The 19245-nt window shown below is 33.8% G+C and overlaps 1 protein-coding gene across 1 annotated transcript in view; it reads left to right on the forward strand.

Annotated features, from left to right (window-relative positions):
• The window catches only part of LOC120349572 (leucine-rich repeat serine/threonine-protein kinase 1-like), a 40240-nt gene that overhangs the window by 17675 nt on the left and 3320 nt on the right, over positions 1–19245 (forward strand). Inside the window, exons 6-8 of the mRNA XM_039419959.1 lie at positions 2193–2470; positions 9136–9281; positions 14825–14969. Of these exons, the coding sequence (XP_039275893.1) occupies positions 2193–2470; positions 9136–9281; positions 14825–14969 (569 nt within the window). The remainder of the gene's footprint in view (positions 1–2192; positions 2471–9135; positions 9282–14824; positions 14970–19245) is intronic.

The following is a 19245-nucleotide window of genomic DNA, read 5'->3' on the forward strand; positions in this document are numbered from 1 at the left end:
AAAAGGTGAAGGAGATATCAAAAACTGGGGTGTTCTATACCTTGACAGCAAATTGAGACCATATAATGAGTCAAATATCGGGGCCCGAGCTTTGCTCGTTATTTTTATTTATTGATAAACAGAACACATTCTCTAAAATGATCGTGTTTATATTCCACAGCTGGCTTTATGTCATCTTATGAATTTCGGGGATGCGGTATTTTGATTTTTCACATACTCACTCGCTCACTCACTTTTTACTATACTCAGCTGTTTCAGCCAAGGATGAATTTATCCTTTTAATGTCGTTTAGCGAGTTTTCTCAAGGATGAGACCTAGTGCAATCGAATTTTTATATCAAAACCTACTATGTTCCAAATTTCGTGAAAATCGTTAGAGCCGTTTTCGAGATCCGTTGAACATAAATAACCAGATTTTTTAAAAAAATACAAGAAAAATACAGAAATTGCTCGTTTAATATAATAGGATTTGTTATCTAGTCTTGATATGCCAATGTTTTTTTGTGTTATGCTGTTTTCATGTTATCTGATGTTTGTTTTATTTCATCTGAAGGTGCTTACAGATTTACGCGCCGTGAACATGAACAATTCACTTTTAATCAGCTGATGCCAAGCTTTTCATATGGGTATCTTACCGTTTCTGTAAAAATACAGATATAATCAGACGATAAAAAGTGAATTGCTCATGTTCGCGGCTCATATATCTGTACGCACCTTTATAATTATTCACTTGACGAGATCCATGTATATATTTATATATTGTTGATAAATAAAACTATTCTAATTCTATTCTATTTGAATAATATTGGTCATAAAATCTCATGCTAAAAACTAAGGTTTGCACGGACTTCACGTTACATTTTTTAATTTTCTAGTTGAAAAAATATTTCATGAATATTTTAAAGTATACAACAAAATAGTCTATAGATTTTTATTTCAACTGAATTTCCGTTTTAAAGATTACATTGAAAGCTGGGTAACAGGACTAAAATATCATCCTGTTCTAACTGAATATTTATCACTCATGTAACACTATGTAAGTAGAAGCTAATAGCTTTTATTTGTATAAATACCTTACTGCTATGTCGTAATTAATTGTCCTAAGTGATTATTTAACAAGCAGTTCGTAATGGAATCAAACATTGAAGTGAATATTTATGTTTAGATTACTGTTTTGTGAGTACACCTAAGAAACTTCTAACGAAAAATCTGAAATTTTGACTAGGATCTTTATCGTCTATTGTATTTTTTAACTAGAGATTTAATATCTCCAATAGATCAGATACTTCCTGAATTCATAAATTGATACAGAAAATAAATTATGCTTCATGAAAATATCAAATGATTTCTTATCATGATCTTGATACATACAAATTTGCTTTATGAGTAGTTGTGAAGATTCAAATTTGATTCGACAGATAGTTCTGTTAAAAGTAGAAGTGTTATAAGGAACAAAAGTATTTAAGGCTGTGCAAAGGCTAAAAATAAACTTTCTACTCGTAAAGTTTTTCGATTTGTATATCATCAAGCTATCAAAATGAAAAAGTTTTCTTAGGATAGCATTTTTCCGATCATTACTTTTTGAGATATGAGCGCCTAAATTTTAAATTTTTGGGACAGAACATTTCAAATTCGGTAAGAGATAAATCCATGAGATTTAGAGGGTAGATTTTTCATGGTATTGTTGATCTAGTAAAACAAAACTTTTCTGAAAATATCAATTTTTGAGAAAGTTATTCTTTTCAAGAAAGTTACTCAACTAAAAGCTAATTTTGGTTATTTTTAGTAAATAGAATTACTTTCTCAAAAATTGATATTTTCAGAAAGTTTTTGTTTTACTAGATCACAATACCAATGAAAAATCTATATCTAAATCTCATGGATTTATCTCTTACCGATTTGAAATGTTCTGTCCCCAAAATTTAAACTTTAGGCGCTCATATCTCAAAAAGTAATGATCATAAAAAATATTTTCCTGAGAAATTTTTTTCATTCTGATAGCTTGATGATATACAAATCGAAAAACTTTGAAAAATATCACGAGTAGAAAGTTCATTTTTAGCCTTTGCACAGCCTTAATAAAATCAATGACTGACTTCAATTTCTCTCCATTTATCATCTCACATTATTGTACTTGAGTTGAAAATTGGTGCAAATCAAATAGATAAATAAATCGGTTTATTTTTTGTGTAGAAATCAGTGAGCTTCCTCCCCACATGGGCCTGCTGTCACGACTGTGGAACCTGAACACACGCGGCTGTAATCTGCAGGAACCCCTCAAGTCGATGATCGAGTCGAAGAAGTACAAGACAATGGACATCATTGGATACTTGAAGTCGGTGCTGGAGGATGCCAGGCCCTATGCGAGGATCAAGTTGATGATAGTTGGCGTACAGGGAATCGGCAAGACCTCGCTGTTGGAACAGTTGAGGCAGGAGGGGAGTGGCAGTTACCGCAAGAAACCAGTTGAGGTAAAGTGGAAATATTTTCAAAATTAATGACAATCTTAGGGTGCAAACACACTGAAAGCGTAGCGGAGCTGAGCGTAGCGTGGCGTTCTAGAGCGGAGCGTGGCGTGGCGTGGTCAGAGCGTTCATGATACACACAGGACAGGGGCGAGGCGTGACTTTTTGGCTCAGTCATCTCCAGGAACAATTCAGTTGAAAATTTGAATGAAAGCTGCACCCCCCCCCTTTACTTTAAAGATTATGTTTCATTTTGGACGATTATTTATCGAGCAAGATGACATCTAGTATAAGATAAGCTCACTATTCAAAATCCTAGAGTTGAAAAGTCTAAAACTTGGCTAAATCTCAAGCTCGGAAACTGCCCTCAAATTAATTGAAAAAATTGAAATGGAATTCTTATTCTTTATTGATTCATACAACAAGTAAATCATCAAAATGACAGGGAGAGAAAAAATAAGGTAACCTTGTGCTATTCCTCCCCAAATTTAGATAGGTTACCACAGTCCGAAATAGGTCAAGTCTTGTAGTTGTTCACTTCACTTAATTTTCAGTTCTTGATTATTTTCACAAAGTAGATTTTTAAATTTAGATGCTTCAAAACCAAACATGGAAGAAATAATAATTATTATCAATAACAAATCGCAAACAAAATAATAACTATCGTACGGTTTGCAACCCTGGCCCGGAAAGAAAGAAAGAAATATTTATTGCCAAAATCATTAAACAAACTTTACAAATGTGAAAAATATAAAAATTTTCATATACAATACATTGCAAAAACTTGAAATTAAAATATTTTCCATTTAAAAATCGATTATAATATTATCATTGGCGTTACCAGCAAAACTAAGTAGTTTGAGCGATGGCAACGAGTAATCAGTCGGCTATAATTAGTGGCTTGAGATTCAGTCGAAAATAGAAAAAATATAATAAAGAAAAAAGAAACAGTGGAACAGTGGAATCGCAGAAAATAGTGATGTCTTTGACCGTTTACTCCACCATCGTTTACGGGGAGAGGGAGAGTGATGATGCAGAAGAGTGGTGATAACCAATGCTAAATAGCATTACTGGAATCGCATGTTTTTGAGAATAACATTGAACGGATGGAACTGAATGCAGTAGTCTCTTTTTCAAGCTTGGCGCGCTCGCAAAAAAACGTTTCTCTTTTGGTTTCTTCACCTTTTTTGTATTTATTTTTAATATTTTCAATTTAATAATATACACATTACATATAAATTTCTGTCCAGTCATCGGCGAATCCAGAGATGACTGGACGCCTCGCCTCTGACACAGGAAGCGTCTGAGCGTCAAGCGTCAAGGGCCTAGATAATGGCGTTGTCTAGTTTGCACAGACATTAATTGTGAGAATAATTACTTAAAGTATTGGATATTAGCTAAGCATGTTAGGACAGAGTGGGTTAATGAAATAATTAACATAGATCGTCGACTATTTGTTGAATATCACCATCTGTTTGATGTGTTAAGAAAGCATGAGCCCCGATTTTTTGAGTGCCTGCGAATGTCAACTTCAACCTTTGATTATATTTTGAGAAGAGTGAAGCCTGATTTGGATAAACAACTCACTAATTGGAGGAATCCAATATCTGCTGAAGAAAAACTTGTATTTAGAAATTAATTACAAAGTTTAAAAGTTTGTGTTTCTTCAATGGTTCCAATTTTTTTAAATAACTCAATATTATTCGTTACAAATGGCAATTGAGTGGAATATTTCTACTAATTTATTAATTCAATTGAAATTATATATTTATAATTATATCAATTGAAATATATTTTAGAGCTGTGAATAACAAATAGTGAGAAGGCTTTTAATTTTGTATTCACATTTTTTAAATAAGTGCAATATTTCTAAAGTTTTTATTTATTGTGATTCATTAGAGTATAAAATCAACCTTCAAAATTCAAAATTTTAAATCATCATTTCTAGACCGAAAATCAAGTGACGAAGCAGTGTGTGACTATATAACCTTATCTTTTGGACAACATTAACATTTTATCAAAATTTTTGGAGAGAAATAGTACAGGCTTAGCCTAGTTTTTCCTCCATGTCATAATTGTATTATGATCATAGTATTTTATACAATAAATAAATAAAATAAATAAATAGAAACAAAATTCAAGCCATCCAAATTCAAAATGTATAGTTTCATGTTTATTTTGGACTAAAATGTTATAAAAATTTTACAAGTGAAATTCTAACCTTATCTTGGACTTTGTCACCTATAAATTTGGAAGGAAAATAGCACAAGGACTACCTTATTATTTTATCTACCTAAATCAAATCAAATCAATTTTTATTCAATGATATCACTTACATGACAGATTCAATTATACAAATGATATTACAGATCATTGAATACAATACTGTTCGCTTAAGAAAAAAGAATCTTGTCTGCAAACAGGAGTGAAATACATTCAGAACTCAACTAAAAATGCTTATCTATAAACTCAAATGAAAATACTTATCTTAATGAAATTTAATTATCTTAATATTCATCCCACTCACACACACACACACACACACACACACACACACACACACACACACACACACACACACACACACACACACACACACACACACACACACACACACACACACACACACCATGGAGAAATCATAATTAATTTTTAAAAAAAATTGAAAGAATTGAATTGAAACAAGTGAATGTCAAGGGTATTCATCTAAGAATGACAAAAAGCTCATTAATCTCAACCGGAGAATGATCCATCAACCATAGGTGTAATTTAGATTTGAAAGATTTAAGATTATTTGAATTTTTAATCTCGACGGGTAGACTATTGAAAAATTTAGGACCCAAGAAAATGAAACTCTTTTGAAAGAGAGTGCAATATGATCTGGGTGGAATTATTAACCCTCTAGTATTACCTCTTGTATTATAAGCAACATCCGCACCTCGATTGCCACTTAGCCTAAAGAATATGGAAAGAACTTTGAATGCATATAAATGACGCAGAGGCAATATAGATGTTTCTCTGAAAAGGGGGTAAGAGTGAGCACGTCTACTTTCACCACAGATAACTCGAATAAAAGCCTTCTGCAATATAATAATTGGCATAAAATGTGATACATATTTCGAGGACCAACAAGAAATACCACAACTCAACCTGGACTGTACAAATACATGTTCCAAATAATTTTATTTGGGAAAACATTTCTGATGTAATAAAACTTAATAGAAGGAAGCAAGATCTTTTCAGTTTCCTGATATGCAAATTCCTATGATATTACATAAGTGTCATTTTCATTGTAAATAAATAAATAACACTAAGGTGAAATGGATTAGAATAGCCTTATTTTTGATTTCAAAGTGCAGTAGATGAATGTTTCTTTTGAATAATCAAATAATACACATTACAGGGGAATTTGGGCAAACATTAAATTAATATACTAGTGTACTAGATGGTGGGAAAATTTAGTAGAACAAGTGCATTATTATGTACAAGAGTAAACCACTAGTATGTGAATTAGTAGGGCACTCGCACTTTGACGCTCCGCTTGTAGATGCTCCAAAAAACAAACCAGCTTGTTCCAAAGTTTGACGCTCCGCTCCGCTCCGCGAGTAGACGCTTCCAGTGTGTCGCAGTTCATTACTTAACATGATATTGTTCACGACGCTCCTCAACGCCACGCCACGCTCCGCTCCGCTTCCAATGTGGTTGTACCCTAAGATATTGGTCGCAAGAAATCAGTCGAGGTAGAGTAGAGTATTTGCATAATTCATTCCAATCACAGATTGAATTGAATTGAATTTTAATGTTTCCGAAAAAATACAATGTAGCATACAAATGTAAAAAAACACATGTACACAAACTTAAAATAACAAACTTAAAAAATAAAATAATAGAACCACGCTCACATGAACCTAAAAGGTTTGTTCGTGAGTTGAGTTGAATTATAAATTAAATATTGAAATGAAAGAAAGGAGTTCTGAATTTTTAGCCGACTATAAACAAAATAAAACATCTTATAATAGAAAGTAATTATTAAAAGAAGAATTACAGTTTAAAAAGACATATTGAAATTATGTGATTGTTATATAGGAAAAATGAAACAATAATAAACAGGGCACTCATACCATCACATACACACAGGAGGGGCACAAGCACTCACACATACACCACACAAACACAGCACACTCACACAACACACACACCAACACGCACATAGCACATAGTACAGTACTATGAATGCAAGGATGAGCACTATCATAAGTACAACGATCTGAGGAGACTGGAGCAATCGTCATCGTTTAAAGTGGCTAACCACGATTGGATTGCTCTCTTTAAACTTGAATGAGCAGTTGCCAGGTCGACTGATGCTAGGAGGCGCATCACGAATTAATAAATGTATTAATATGTTACATTCCTGTCACAAGCAACCCGAGAATTACGTTCAGCCCTGACTGATGTAGTAGAGAGCTTCTTGTAGGGTAAGGATGAGAAGTGCAATTTTTGAAATGAATTTTATTTTTGAAAGCAAAGGAAAGTGCGGATTTAATGAAAAGTTTTTTTATAGTGAGAACATTGAAAAGGAGAAAAAGACTATTAGAAGAGTATGTTCTAGCCAGGCCCAACCCGGCCTTAATTATGGCTTTTTGACTTATTGCAGGTTCTTTAATCAAAGTATCAAATGCATATTTGTCGCAAGAAACTAGTCGAGGTAAAGATAAATGTTTCAAAATTAATGTCAACCTCAGATATTGGATCAACAAAAGATTTAAGCTAGCTCAATTTCGTGTTATCGTGTAGGCACGTTAAACTGTCGGTTCTGGCTGAAGTTTCACAGTAGTGAAGCCCATTAAGTTAGAAATTTAGGCTCAACATTTTCAAGATTAAACCTCTTTCTTTACAGCTCTTACATTCTTACATATTATTTTACTTTACATGTAAGTGTGTTCAGCAACATAAGTATCATGTACAAGTTAATCATATCGTTATAAAATTGCACATTATCATGTGTTGTGTACTTTATCACTTTCCCAATGTCAGTCAGCGTTGCCACCTTGATCGGAAATTTTCCTGAAAGGTAAGCTTGGTCAGGAGCAAGGTCTATAAATACAGGTCATGACACTCGTGTTCCTTATGGAGCGGCCATTTTATGGGGTCTTTATGGCGGTACATTTGAAAATCCAATATAATTCAATTTACTCGTAACAAAATTATGCATTTTAAGAACAATATTCTGTTTTCATAATATGTGATATGTGAATTCAGGTTTTCAATTTTTTAATCATGAAATTTCAATAATAAATGCTTCAATTATTCATTTATTCATTATTGAAAATAGTTCTTATTCTTGTAACTTAGGGATTATGATTCATAAGGCATTGGGATAAGACAGAAATATGCGAGGCCAACTTCAAAAAGAGTTTTAAATCTCAATTAAATCTAAAAATTAACAATTCAGTTCCTAGTCGGAATCTAAATATTATTATTCTGTCGGAAGAATTTATTTTACAATATTCAAAGCCAAGCAATATCCCATGAACAACATTACACATAATGTTGTTCAATCTATAATGATAGCAGCTGATAAATTTGAAAATTGGTGAACTAGAACCCCTTAAAATGGCGATTTTGCAATGCATCACGGGACTGTTATATACAAAGAGTCTTCTCTTATATATAATAAAAAACAAAAATAACTTCAGACTTCGAGAGACTATGTATGATTTGAGACCATCTAGCATTACTTTTTAGAATGATCGTACAGTGTTGGACGTGTGCTGTAGGCAGTTTGTCTTTGTAGCTAAAAGACTACTGAATCATATACCTTTTGATTTTGTCAATTCCAGATTAAACAGTAGAACTAGGCATGACTTGGATAAATGTATTCAAGCTCAATGAAAAACTATTTTTGATACAAGTAAAATTCATTTACTATAGATCCTATACTTTCTGTATTGATCAAAGATTCTCCTTCCAAAGTTATAATAACCTTTAGAAATAACAAATATAAAACTTTTTTGTAACTATTGAATATGTATCTTTTGTAGTGAATACCTTTCCCTCTTATTTTCATTGTTTTTTGAACTGATTCATGAATAAACTACGGATTTTCCATTTCTTTTTATATTGTATATAAATTTCAATATGCTAAGCATAGTGGATACTGTTTACATAAATTATATGCTATGATATCATCATTATAATCATGAGTTGTGCTGCTGTCAATTTGTAATTATATTTGTACATTTCTATTTTCACGAATTATTGCAATTAACTTTAACTGTCTGTATATTTAATATTAATTTCTCTCATTTTATAGAGTAGTTTTTCAAAAATCTGTTTCCCTCGATATTGTTATATGTTATTTATAGCGACTCATTCCTGCGCTCAGGTTAAACCTTTGCAGGGATTTTTTCTTCTCAATGTGTCTTGTGAATTGTCATATAAGGATTAGGTTAGACAAGTTTTGTGAAAGTGTTGTATTTTATACTGTAAATTTGTTTTTTGAAGAATAAATTTTTTTTTGTGTCATGACCTGTATTTATAGACCTTGGTTAGGAGGTGGTGGGTCAGCACATTCTCGTGTCTTGAAGAAAAGTGTCTTGAAGTATCAACAAGTTGAATACTTTGCACACGTTCACCTGGATATCAATTGATTGTAATTATATTGTTTTCAGCACTGGGCTAAGAGAATGGGAAATAAGAACATCAATGTGAAGACCTCGCGAGGCACTAATATGTCCACCGTTGGAGTGGATATTGGCGACTGGGTCTATGAGAAGAAAATTCGAGGCCAGTCCTCTCATGGTCCATGTGTTTTCAGGTACGTTAACACGACTCTCCTTATTGTTAGATTCTATTAAGTTCTTTCATTAATAATTGTTGGCATGTGTCGTGCTTCTTTATTCACATTAATATCGTAAAAATCTTCCTTTATTTTCAGTTATGAATATACTTCAATGTTAGTAGGTCTACAGGTACAATTAAAAATCTGTATAAATTGAAAGTAGCTTCCAGATTTAAATTAAATCATTCTTTTTACAAACAGTGGTTTCATTCTTATGGCTGGCTTTCAGTGGCAGAGAAAAATAGAATATTGATCAATGTTACTTGAGATAATTATTATTAAACGAAATCCCAATTAAATGCTGTGAATCACCCCGAAGACTTCTGGGTAGTCACCCCAAATATTGACAACAGGGTAAACAGCTAGATGGAAAGTCGATGAGCGCTACTATACAAAAATTATTTGTCAGCCCGGGAATCGAACCCAGTACCTCCTAATTGCCGGTCAGGAATGCTCACCCTCACACCAAACAGACAATCTCTGGACAGCGCTCATCGAATTTCCATCTAGCTGTTTATCCTGTTGTCAATATTTGCAGTAGCAGAAGTCTTCGGGGTGATTCACAGCATTTAATTGGGATTTCGTTTAATAATAATTATTCATTAATTAGCATTTGAACAAATGCAACTTCCAATTTATTTCCATCTGTATACTTGAGTTACCTATATGCAAAGTAAACTTTTTAAAATGTCAATTAGAATAGAGAGCACTAATTATTGGAGAAGGAATATTTACATTCATTCATTTATTACATTCCTTAATCACAACATCAAATTAATGATTGGGAGAAAATCAACAGGATAAACCCAAAACTGTTCCACTCCCTAATTTAGATAAAAATAGTCCAAATGAGGTTATGAAAACACTTGACTTAAACAAAAATTTACAGTCCAAATATACATTATACTAAAAATTTTGTATCTCGGTTGATCAGAAAGATGAAACAAATTATTATTACACTTGAAAATGCATTAATAAATTGAAAAATATTAAAAAACTTGATAAATTTGAAGCCAGAAAAATCACAAAAACATTCACTATCAGCATATGATCGTACTTTTATATGATATTATTTAGGCCTACTTATATTACTACCATGAAGAAAAAATATCAGTTATCCCATGGTTTAGGTCGTTTATGTTCCAAATTCCAAGCCGATTATTTGTCAACCCAAGTCGGATATTGTAGACTACTGTCTGTTATCACTGTTTTGTTGGGGTGAGAGTATAAGAAGGGCACAGTATGAGAGACTACCAGCGTCACATAGCTTCACAAGAAAGAACTACTAGGACTATCATTTTGAGTTAACATTGAAAGCTGGAACATAAACGCCCTAAACCATGGGATATACTCTCATGATATATTTTCTCCATGCTACAACGGTACTTGAATTATGAAACATAGAACCTTTGAAACTATGAAACATTGCAACATTTATTTGTACATTCTATTATGGCTTGCAATATAAATGTATTTTTAATTTTATCGTATGTGGAAAGCCAACTTTACTAGTTGACCGAGCGAAGTGAGGTCTAAGATTCAAGTCGACGGTTTGGCATTTCTCTTAATGTTCAAATGTTTATATTGTTTATATATTGCGCATTTACGGCGAAATGCGGTAATAGATTTTCATGAAATTTGACAGGTATGTTCCTTTATGAATTGTGCGTCGACGTATATACAAGTTTTTTTTTGGAAATTTGGCATCTCAAGGATAATATAAAAGAAAAAAGGAGTCTCCTTCATACGCCAATATTAGAGTAAAAACCAGACTATAGAATTATTCATCATAAATCAGCTGACATGTGATTACACAGATGTGTGGAGAAGCCAGGATACTGTATTGTATAAGGTCTATAGTTTCAATCAAAGACCTTGAAGAGGTATGAATCTTTAAGCTGGGTTTACACCAAAGTTATTAACATAATGTTAATAACTTAATCCTCATAGATTCTATTAGATTGAACGGAAGTTGACAAACACACATCTCCATCATGTGTATGATAACTATGTTCAATCTAATATAATCTATAAGGATTGAGTTATTAACATTTGTTAATAACTTTGGTGTAATCGCAGCTTTAAGGTCTTTGTTTTTAATATTTTGTTTTGCAGTCATGGTATTATTATGCGTGCCCATCATTATCAATATTCTCACCTTCAAAAAACCTAATTTAATAGGTGATTAAAAATAAAAAATGAACTAAATAATGCTGGAGAAATTATAACATTTTTGATTGTAAAAAAATAATTTTCATCAGATAGAAAGATTATCACGGAACTGGATGAATTATAGTATATGGAATACAAATTCAAACTTGAACTGAGTTTGTTAACATTTAAAACAAGTGACACCTGTTCTAGTTGATTCAGTTGAATGACAATTCACAGTTAAATCATAATTTACTCTTAAAAACTGTTATTTGTTTTCTCCAAGATAAGAAACTCACTTATGTTGATAAACTCAGTTCACGTTTGAATTTGTATCTCATATGATAATTTATCCAGTTCCGTGATAATCTTTCTCTGATAAAAATATTTCTCAACTATTTAATTTTTTATCAAGAATATTATAATTTCTTCAGCATTATTTAGTTCATTTAATCATTTTTATTTTATTTTAAAACACCTGTAACCGGTGATGGTATTTTTAAACCCTACACCACACCTGATATCATTTCTGTAACCGGAGACATATTTGTCTCTATTGAGTTAACCTTCCAAAATATGAAATAATATAAGAATACATGTGATTCGATAGTCATTCTTGCAGACTATACCACCGCTGGCCACCAATGTAAACGGAGGGGGGTTGTTTCTTCTCTTCTATAATATCTACTAAAGTTTAGTGCTATCAATCCATCTACCGGTATTTGAATCCTCGATTGGTTGGGAGCTTCTAGTGGATTCGTTCATTAAAATGCACAGATTATCCTCATTATCTAATTGTCACCTATTTTAGCAACTAGCAACTACGAGCCAGGAACTTCATTGAAAATACTTTTAAAATTTAACCTCAGGTTTATTGAACTCATCAACAAATCAATAGAAATCATGTCAAATTTTAAAACAGAGTTACTCAGTAACTGATTTAGAAAAATAAGGTATATAATTTCAATCTATACATTCTGGGAACCTGCTAACTTGCTGCATTTAAATTTGGGCCTCGGTCATTCTACGAAATTAAATTTTGAGCTTAATAAGAAAAACAACAAAAGTTAGCACACTCACCATTTTAACAATATTCAAACTTGGACTCTTCAGAAACACTCACATACGCTTTATAAAACTCACTATACTTAAACTCACACGCACAAAAAATTTCCTGATTCTACTCCTACTAACTCTATAAAATTTGGTTTCCTATTCGACTGGATAAAAATTACTAATAACTGAAAACATAACAATTTGTCCCTCTGAATGGGAAATGGGCCCATTCAGAGGGACCGAGGCGCGCCGCACCGTTACATGATTTCCCAGTTACGTTCTCAATTCCACCTGTGGCCTTTTCACTGAAATTATTCCCCCTCCACGAGCGTTGAGCCTAACTTCCAGTGGAAAAGCCAAAGCTGCAAAAAGTTCAATGCTCGTACAATTTTCAAATACAGTGGCTTTTTCGACATGAAATTGAAACTGCACTTGGAAAATGCACGAAAATGCTTTAAATTTTGACAACTAGGCAACAAGTTAGCAAATTCCAACAAGACAGAGTCAATTCTCACACTAAAAACGCAGGGTTCAACAAACAGTAAAATCAAAGTTCATTCCAGTTCAAAACCTGAAAAACAAATATAAGAAACACAAAAACAACTACAATAATACCCACTCAATATCACACTATTACACACCTAATATATTTATTTTTCAAATGTGAGAATGTTGATACTGATGTGCACGCATCATAGAAAAATATTGAAACTCTACCTTATAGACACGGCCAGACATCTGTGTAATGCATGCAATGAATAATCCACTTGTCAACTGATTGATTATGAATAATTCTATAGTCTGATTAATCCTATCTTCAAAGAAGATGATATATAGTGATATCAGAATATGGAGGAGTTCCTTTCCTTTCATATACTTAAAATGCAAAATTTCAAAAAAACCTTGTGTATACATCGACGCGCAGTTGAAAAAGGAATATTCCTGCCAAATCTCATCGAATTCTATCTACGCGTTTGGCCGTAATCGCGTTACATACAGACAAAAGAAAATTCGAGTTGAAACATAGACCTCACTACGTTCGGTCAATAAGAGTATTTCAAGCCTAGATGGAGCATTAGCTGAACTACTAGAATCCAAGAAATGTGAAATAAAATGAACAATGTAGATAACGCCATTGCTTGATGAAAATAACATACTGTTAAAAAATGTATATTACTTGTAATCAATACACCTTCATAGCACTGCAAATAACTCTGTGAACTCTTTACTAATAATGTACTTATTAATAACTCTTACTATAACTAGTAGTTCTGCGAACAGTAGACCTCGCTCATGAATACAACTTTTAATCTAATGAGAAGGGCCAGTACAATAAGTTCAGAATATTGCGAAGATTTAGCCATGTCATCTATTATTTTCTCCATTGATAGTGCTGGAGACACTGGACTTATCAAGGAGGTACCTTTATATCAAATACATACCTTTTAATTGGAAAATACTAAGAAATTTTCAAAAAACCACAGATTCATTGATACTTAGAAAGAGCGGTTTTGGTTTTTATCAGAGTTTATCAGAGATTGACAATGGTGTAATCACCGAAACCGGTCTTTCTAAGTATCAATAAATATGTGGTTATTGACAATTTCTTAGTCTTTTTCATTCATTATGAATAATTACCACAATATCGACTTCTCAACTACTAAAAAATTAACCTTTATACCTTTACATACATTTTTTTCTACACTGCATTATTGGACTCCAATACAATAAAGATTTAAAAAAAATTATCATCCAATTAATTTGATAAATCAATTTAATATATAAGATGATTCAATTTAATCATAATAATCTATTTTATAATGATATATAGAATAAGATAAACAATTAGTATCATCTGTAAAACAAATTTGGTAGGAACGAGATTTGAACCTGGTTCCCAAAGTGTGAGAAGCCACGGTCTACCAACTTGGTCACCATGTGCTCGTAACAATAGCTGCAAAAAAGTATGAACATGAATTGCTTTATCTTCAAAGACACATCCTTTCTGGATAGAGGTTAGTCTACGGGTTTTTTTAAATTACAAGAAAACCAGAGGTCTTATCAAAAATTGTTACACATACGTTTCTGCGCCTTGTTTCAAAGAACTTGCATACCAAATTTCATCCAAATCGGACAATAACTGCGACTGTAACTGCGGTGCAAACAAACAAACAAACAGACAAAAGCCGATCAAGTCGAAACTAAGACCTCAGCTTCGCTTCGGACAACTATTTAAATGAATTCTTATAACTCTTTACTTTTACTAATAATCTCTGTGAACTTTTCATTAAGTATGTTAATTTTCTGTGCAGAACGTGGGACTTTGGAGGGCAAAGAGAGTACTATGCTACCCATCAGTACTTTTTATCTAAGCGAAGTCTCTACCTGGTGGTTTGGAGGATCCCAGACGGACAAAAGGGCATTTCAGAAATAATGCAATGGCTAGTCAATATTCAGGTACACGAATTCTGTTATTTGAATGTTAATAATTTTTTGCCGTCTCTTATTAGAGATTCTATAAAGATTCACTGTTATCTAAGAACAGGAGAATGTACAGTCCGCGTCCTGTAGCTTTGCTTATCAACGGAAGGCAGCTAGACTAAAGTACTACCCGTTCAAAAACATCCAACATTCTTGAAAATGTATCTTTCCATAAGCAACAGATTCTCTTTTGTATCTTCTCAAAAGCAACTTGTTGCATCCGGAAAGATACACATGGAGCTTCAATATATCTTTCCATAAGCAACAGCTACCCTTTTGTATCTTCTCAAAGGCAACGTGTTGCATTCGGAAAGATACAGAAGGTGCTTTAAGGACTCGCCACACCAAGCTCGCCAGTACCGCCGAGGTAGTACCGCTGGTGGTAGTTTTCTCGGCTGAGCACGCCACACCGAAAAACGTCCGCTAGCGGTAGTCTCCGAGTAGTGAGTCTAGTAGTGGGGGGAGGGAGTCCAACTACAGTGTTGTGAGTGAGACGTACTAGTTGCGTTGTGCTGCAAGGAGGAACGCCGATGAGTCATCACTCTGTGCGCATGCGCTACCTCTTCGAATCGCCTGCCATGTATTCAGGTTGAGTGCGCCACACTGCTCGCTTTGTCCGCCGTACTACCTCTCAGCGAAGTTTTGTTGAATCGCCTAGCAGGCGTCGTAGGTGGTAGTGCGCCGTACTACCGCCGCGGTAGCGAGCTCGGTGTGGCGCGATCAACCTGAATACATGGCTAGCGATTTTCAAAACTTCGCTACCGCCGCGGTAGCGAGCTTGGTGTGGCGTGCCCTTTAATGTATCTTTCCATGAGCAACAGATGCTCTTTTGTATCTTAGCAAAGGCAACGTGTTGCATCCGAAAAGATACACAAGGAGATTTTTGGAGTTTGGTCCTTTTAGCACAACACAGCCTATCAGCTGACATTCGTTTAACATGCTGTTTCAATTGTTGGTGATACATTGCAACTTTCTCATAATTATGAAGAATCTCTTTGTGTAGGGAGCTTCCTCCACCCTAGGGTCTCTGAATGATTGAGTCACACACTAATACTGATTTGTAGCACACATTAAACGAAGAATTTAACTTTGAAAACTTATACAACTCTAAATTTTAAGGAGCCTATTTCAATATAAACGACACGCAGACAAATGATTTTGCAGTGCCGTGAATATCACCCCGCGAACCATACCTTGCCTAAATTCCGGTTCAAAGTCATGGGGACAAAGCTACGGGATGCATACTGAAAATTGGCTTGAACTTCAATAAATTCTCTTGACATATCGAATTACATGAAATAATTGAATAAGAAGTGGCATTAAATGAAATCTTAAATTTATATGCTACTTGTTAATATAGGATTCGAATATTTATTGATTGATATTAATTAGTGTATTCAGACTATTCAGATTGGAGGCTATCATTTAAATTACCTGTAAAATCTGACAAAGCATTTATTGGAACGGTTCCACTTGTTTTTCGTTCCGCTACTACGTAGACATCATGTCGTCATCATGTCTGTCTGTCTGCGCGCTGTGTCTTTTGTGCGTCTGCGCTGACCAGTGACGTCGCAGTCGGTTCTTCAACACTGCTTCAATCAAGCTGGTTTTCTATACCTTTATTCGTACTTTTTCGTCGGATTATTTGCCGTTCGATTTTTTTGGAATTTAATCTTGTCTTTAGGCATCTTACTTTTTAGATATTTGCTACTTTTTCACCATACGTTTGTAAACGTGTTGTTCGCGGCTGTCATTTCCGCCTTCCCTTTTTGTTGCTACCGCCTTTTGCTTTTTGCTGTTTGTCTTTTCATGGAGGTCGTCGGGTGTGCGTATCTTGCGCCCGGTCTAAACCTTTCATCTGAATTCATCGGACCTACAGAACGTTTTTAAAGTGTGAATTATTCTTCAAATTAATTCGTTTGTTCTATTCTTCAAGTGTGATTCAATTATTCATCGAGTTCTTCACTCAGTTACTTTGATAAACTTTGTCAAGAATTGCAACCTCGTGTGAGCATTCATCACTACTTATTTGATCTACAGAACGTTTTTAAAGTGTGAATTACTTCTGCAGATTAATTCATTTATTCTATTCTTAAATTGTGATTAAATTATTCATCGATTGCTTGCATATTGCTTTGATAAACTTTGTCAAAAATTACAACCTCGTGTAGGCTTCAGTTGCCATTTTTCTACAATTGGCTTCACCTCGTGAAACTCAAACTTTCAAGTGCATCATCTCTACCGTTTGGAAATCAATCCAAAAATTCCACAACTTGAAGATCGGATTATTCGTTTGGAATTCTACTTGCTCCAGCCTACATTTCCACTGGGGATTCGCCTGCTGTAGTGGACGTTTCCATGCTTGTCATCGCATGGCCGATCACTTCATCGCTTGCTGATGTCCTGTTCCTGTTGGTATTGCGGAGTCATTGCCTGTCTGCCTGGCCGCATCTCCTCTTCAAAATTTTTATTCAGGTTATGTAATTTGTTCTATTCAATTTTCATTTACATATATACTTATTGATTTATTAATGTCTATCTTGACATTCAATTCACTGAGGCCACCGACGCCTACTTATTATTTGGTTAATGTCTATCTCGACATTCAGTTCACTAAGGCCACCGACGCCTACTTATTATTTGGTTAATGTCTATCTTGACATTCAATTCACTAAGGCCACCGACGCCTATTAATTTATTGGATTTGACAGCTACCCTTGGCTTTACAAGTGATTTTCTGAGGCCACTGACGCCTATATAATTGTATTCAATAGTAGCAACTATTAATTTATTGGATTTGACAGCTACCCTTGGCTTTACAAGTGATTCACTAAGGCCACCGACGCCTATTAATTTATTGGATTTGACAGCTACCCTTGGCTTTACAAGTGATTTTCTGAGGCCACTGACGCCTATATGATTGTATTCAATAGTAGCAACTATTAATTTATTGGATTGACAGCTACCCTTGGCTTTACAAGTGATTTTCTGAGGCCACTGACGCCTACTTATCGTTCTATTGATGTCTTTCTTAATGATTCACTAAGGCACCGACGCTACTATTCATTGGATTTGACAGCTACCCTTGGTTTACAAGTGATTCACTAAGGCCACCGACGCCTATTAACTTATTGTCATTTTTTAAATTAATATTGTACTTTACAGCAAGAACCTTCATTATAGCACTCAATTTATATTCATTTCAGGTATCATTAATACTACATTTTCAATTATTGTCAGGCTTCAATGGTCATTATGTCATTGACCTAATTTCATTTAAATTTTGTATTTCTCTACATTATTTCACATGTTGTAATTTTCCCAAGATATTTCACTTAATCTACTTACAAATGTTTTGTATGTGGCCATCTGCCTATTATTATTAAAGATTCAAAGACTTAAAGACTTAAAGATATTAACTTAATCTACTTACAATTGTTTTTGTATGGGCCATCTGCCTATTATTAGTAAAGATTCAAAGACTTAACCTACTTACAATTGCTTTTGTATGTGCCATCTGCCTATTATTATTTTATTGATCTCAAGATATTTGACTCAATGTTTTTTGTATGTGGCCATCTGCCTATTATTATCTTACTATTATTAAATCTTATATTGTTGATTCATTTAGTCTTTTATTGGCGTACTTACCACACTTCAAGCTATCAGTATTTTTATGCACAGAATTCAAAGATTTATTTGTAGGTATTTATACCAACTATCATCCACAGTCCACTGCCCTGCCCTTGGATTCTGTCATTACCTGTAATAATTACTATAAAAATTTACACGAAATTTCAATAATTACATCTAGTAATGTGCTTCAATAAATGCAGTGAAGTGTTGAAGCTGAAAGCTGAACTATAAAAGTTTTAAAGAAATGTATTGAGTCCCTCCCTTTTTAAGCTCTCTCTTTCTATTTGAGTACTTTATCTTGATTATGCACTCTTCACAGATGGTTACAAAAACAGCAAGCAAGTGCAATAGTCTGTAGGTGCACTCTATCATTCTCGCTATATGTTTACTTACTATATACATATATCCTGTAATTTGGTGTAGGCATATCTTGCTTACATATTTGGTGGAGGCGCCGGGTATACCTGGTCATATGGGACATATATATGAATCATATATTTATCTCATATTGATCAGGATTTTAGAGTTTTAATTTAGAAAAGTTTAATGAACAGTGTTTTTGTCTTTGAACAATTTTTGTCATCGACAGAAAGTTGTGATCTGATATGATAGCCCT

This window comes from Nilaparvata lugens, chromosome 2 (genome assembly GCF_014356525.2).
Source record: "Nilaparvata lugens isolate BPH chromosome 2, ASM1435652v1, whole genome shotgun sequence".
Lineage (NCBI taxonomy): Eukaryota > Metazoa > Arthropoda > Insecta > Hemiptera > Delphacidae > Nilaparvata > Nilaparvata lugens.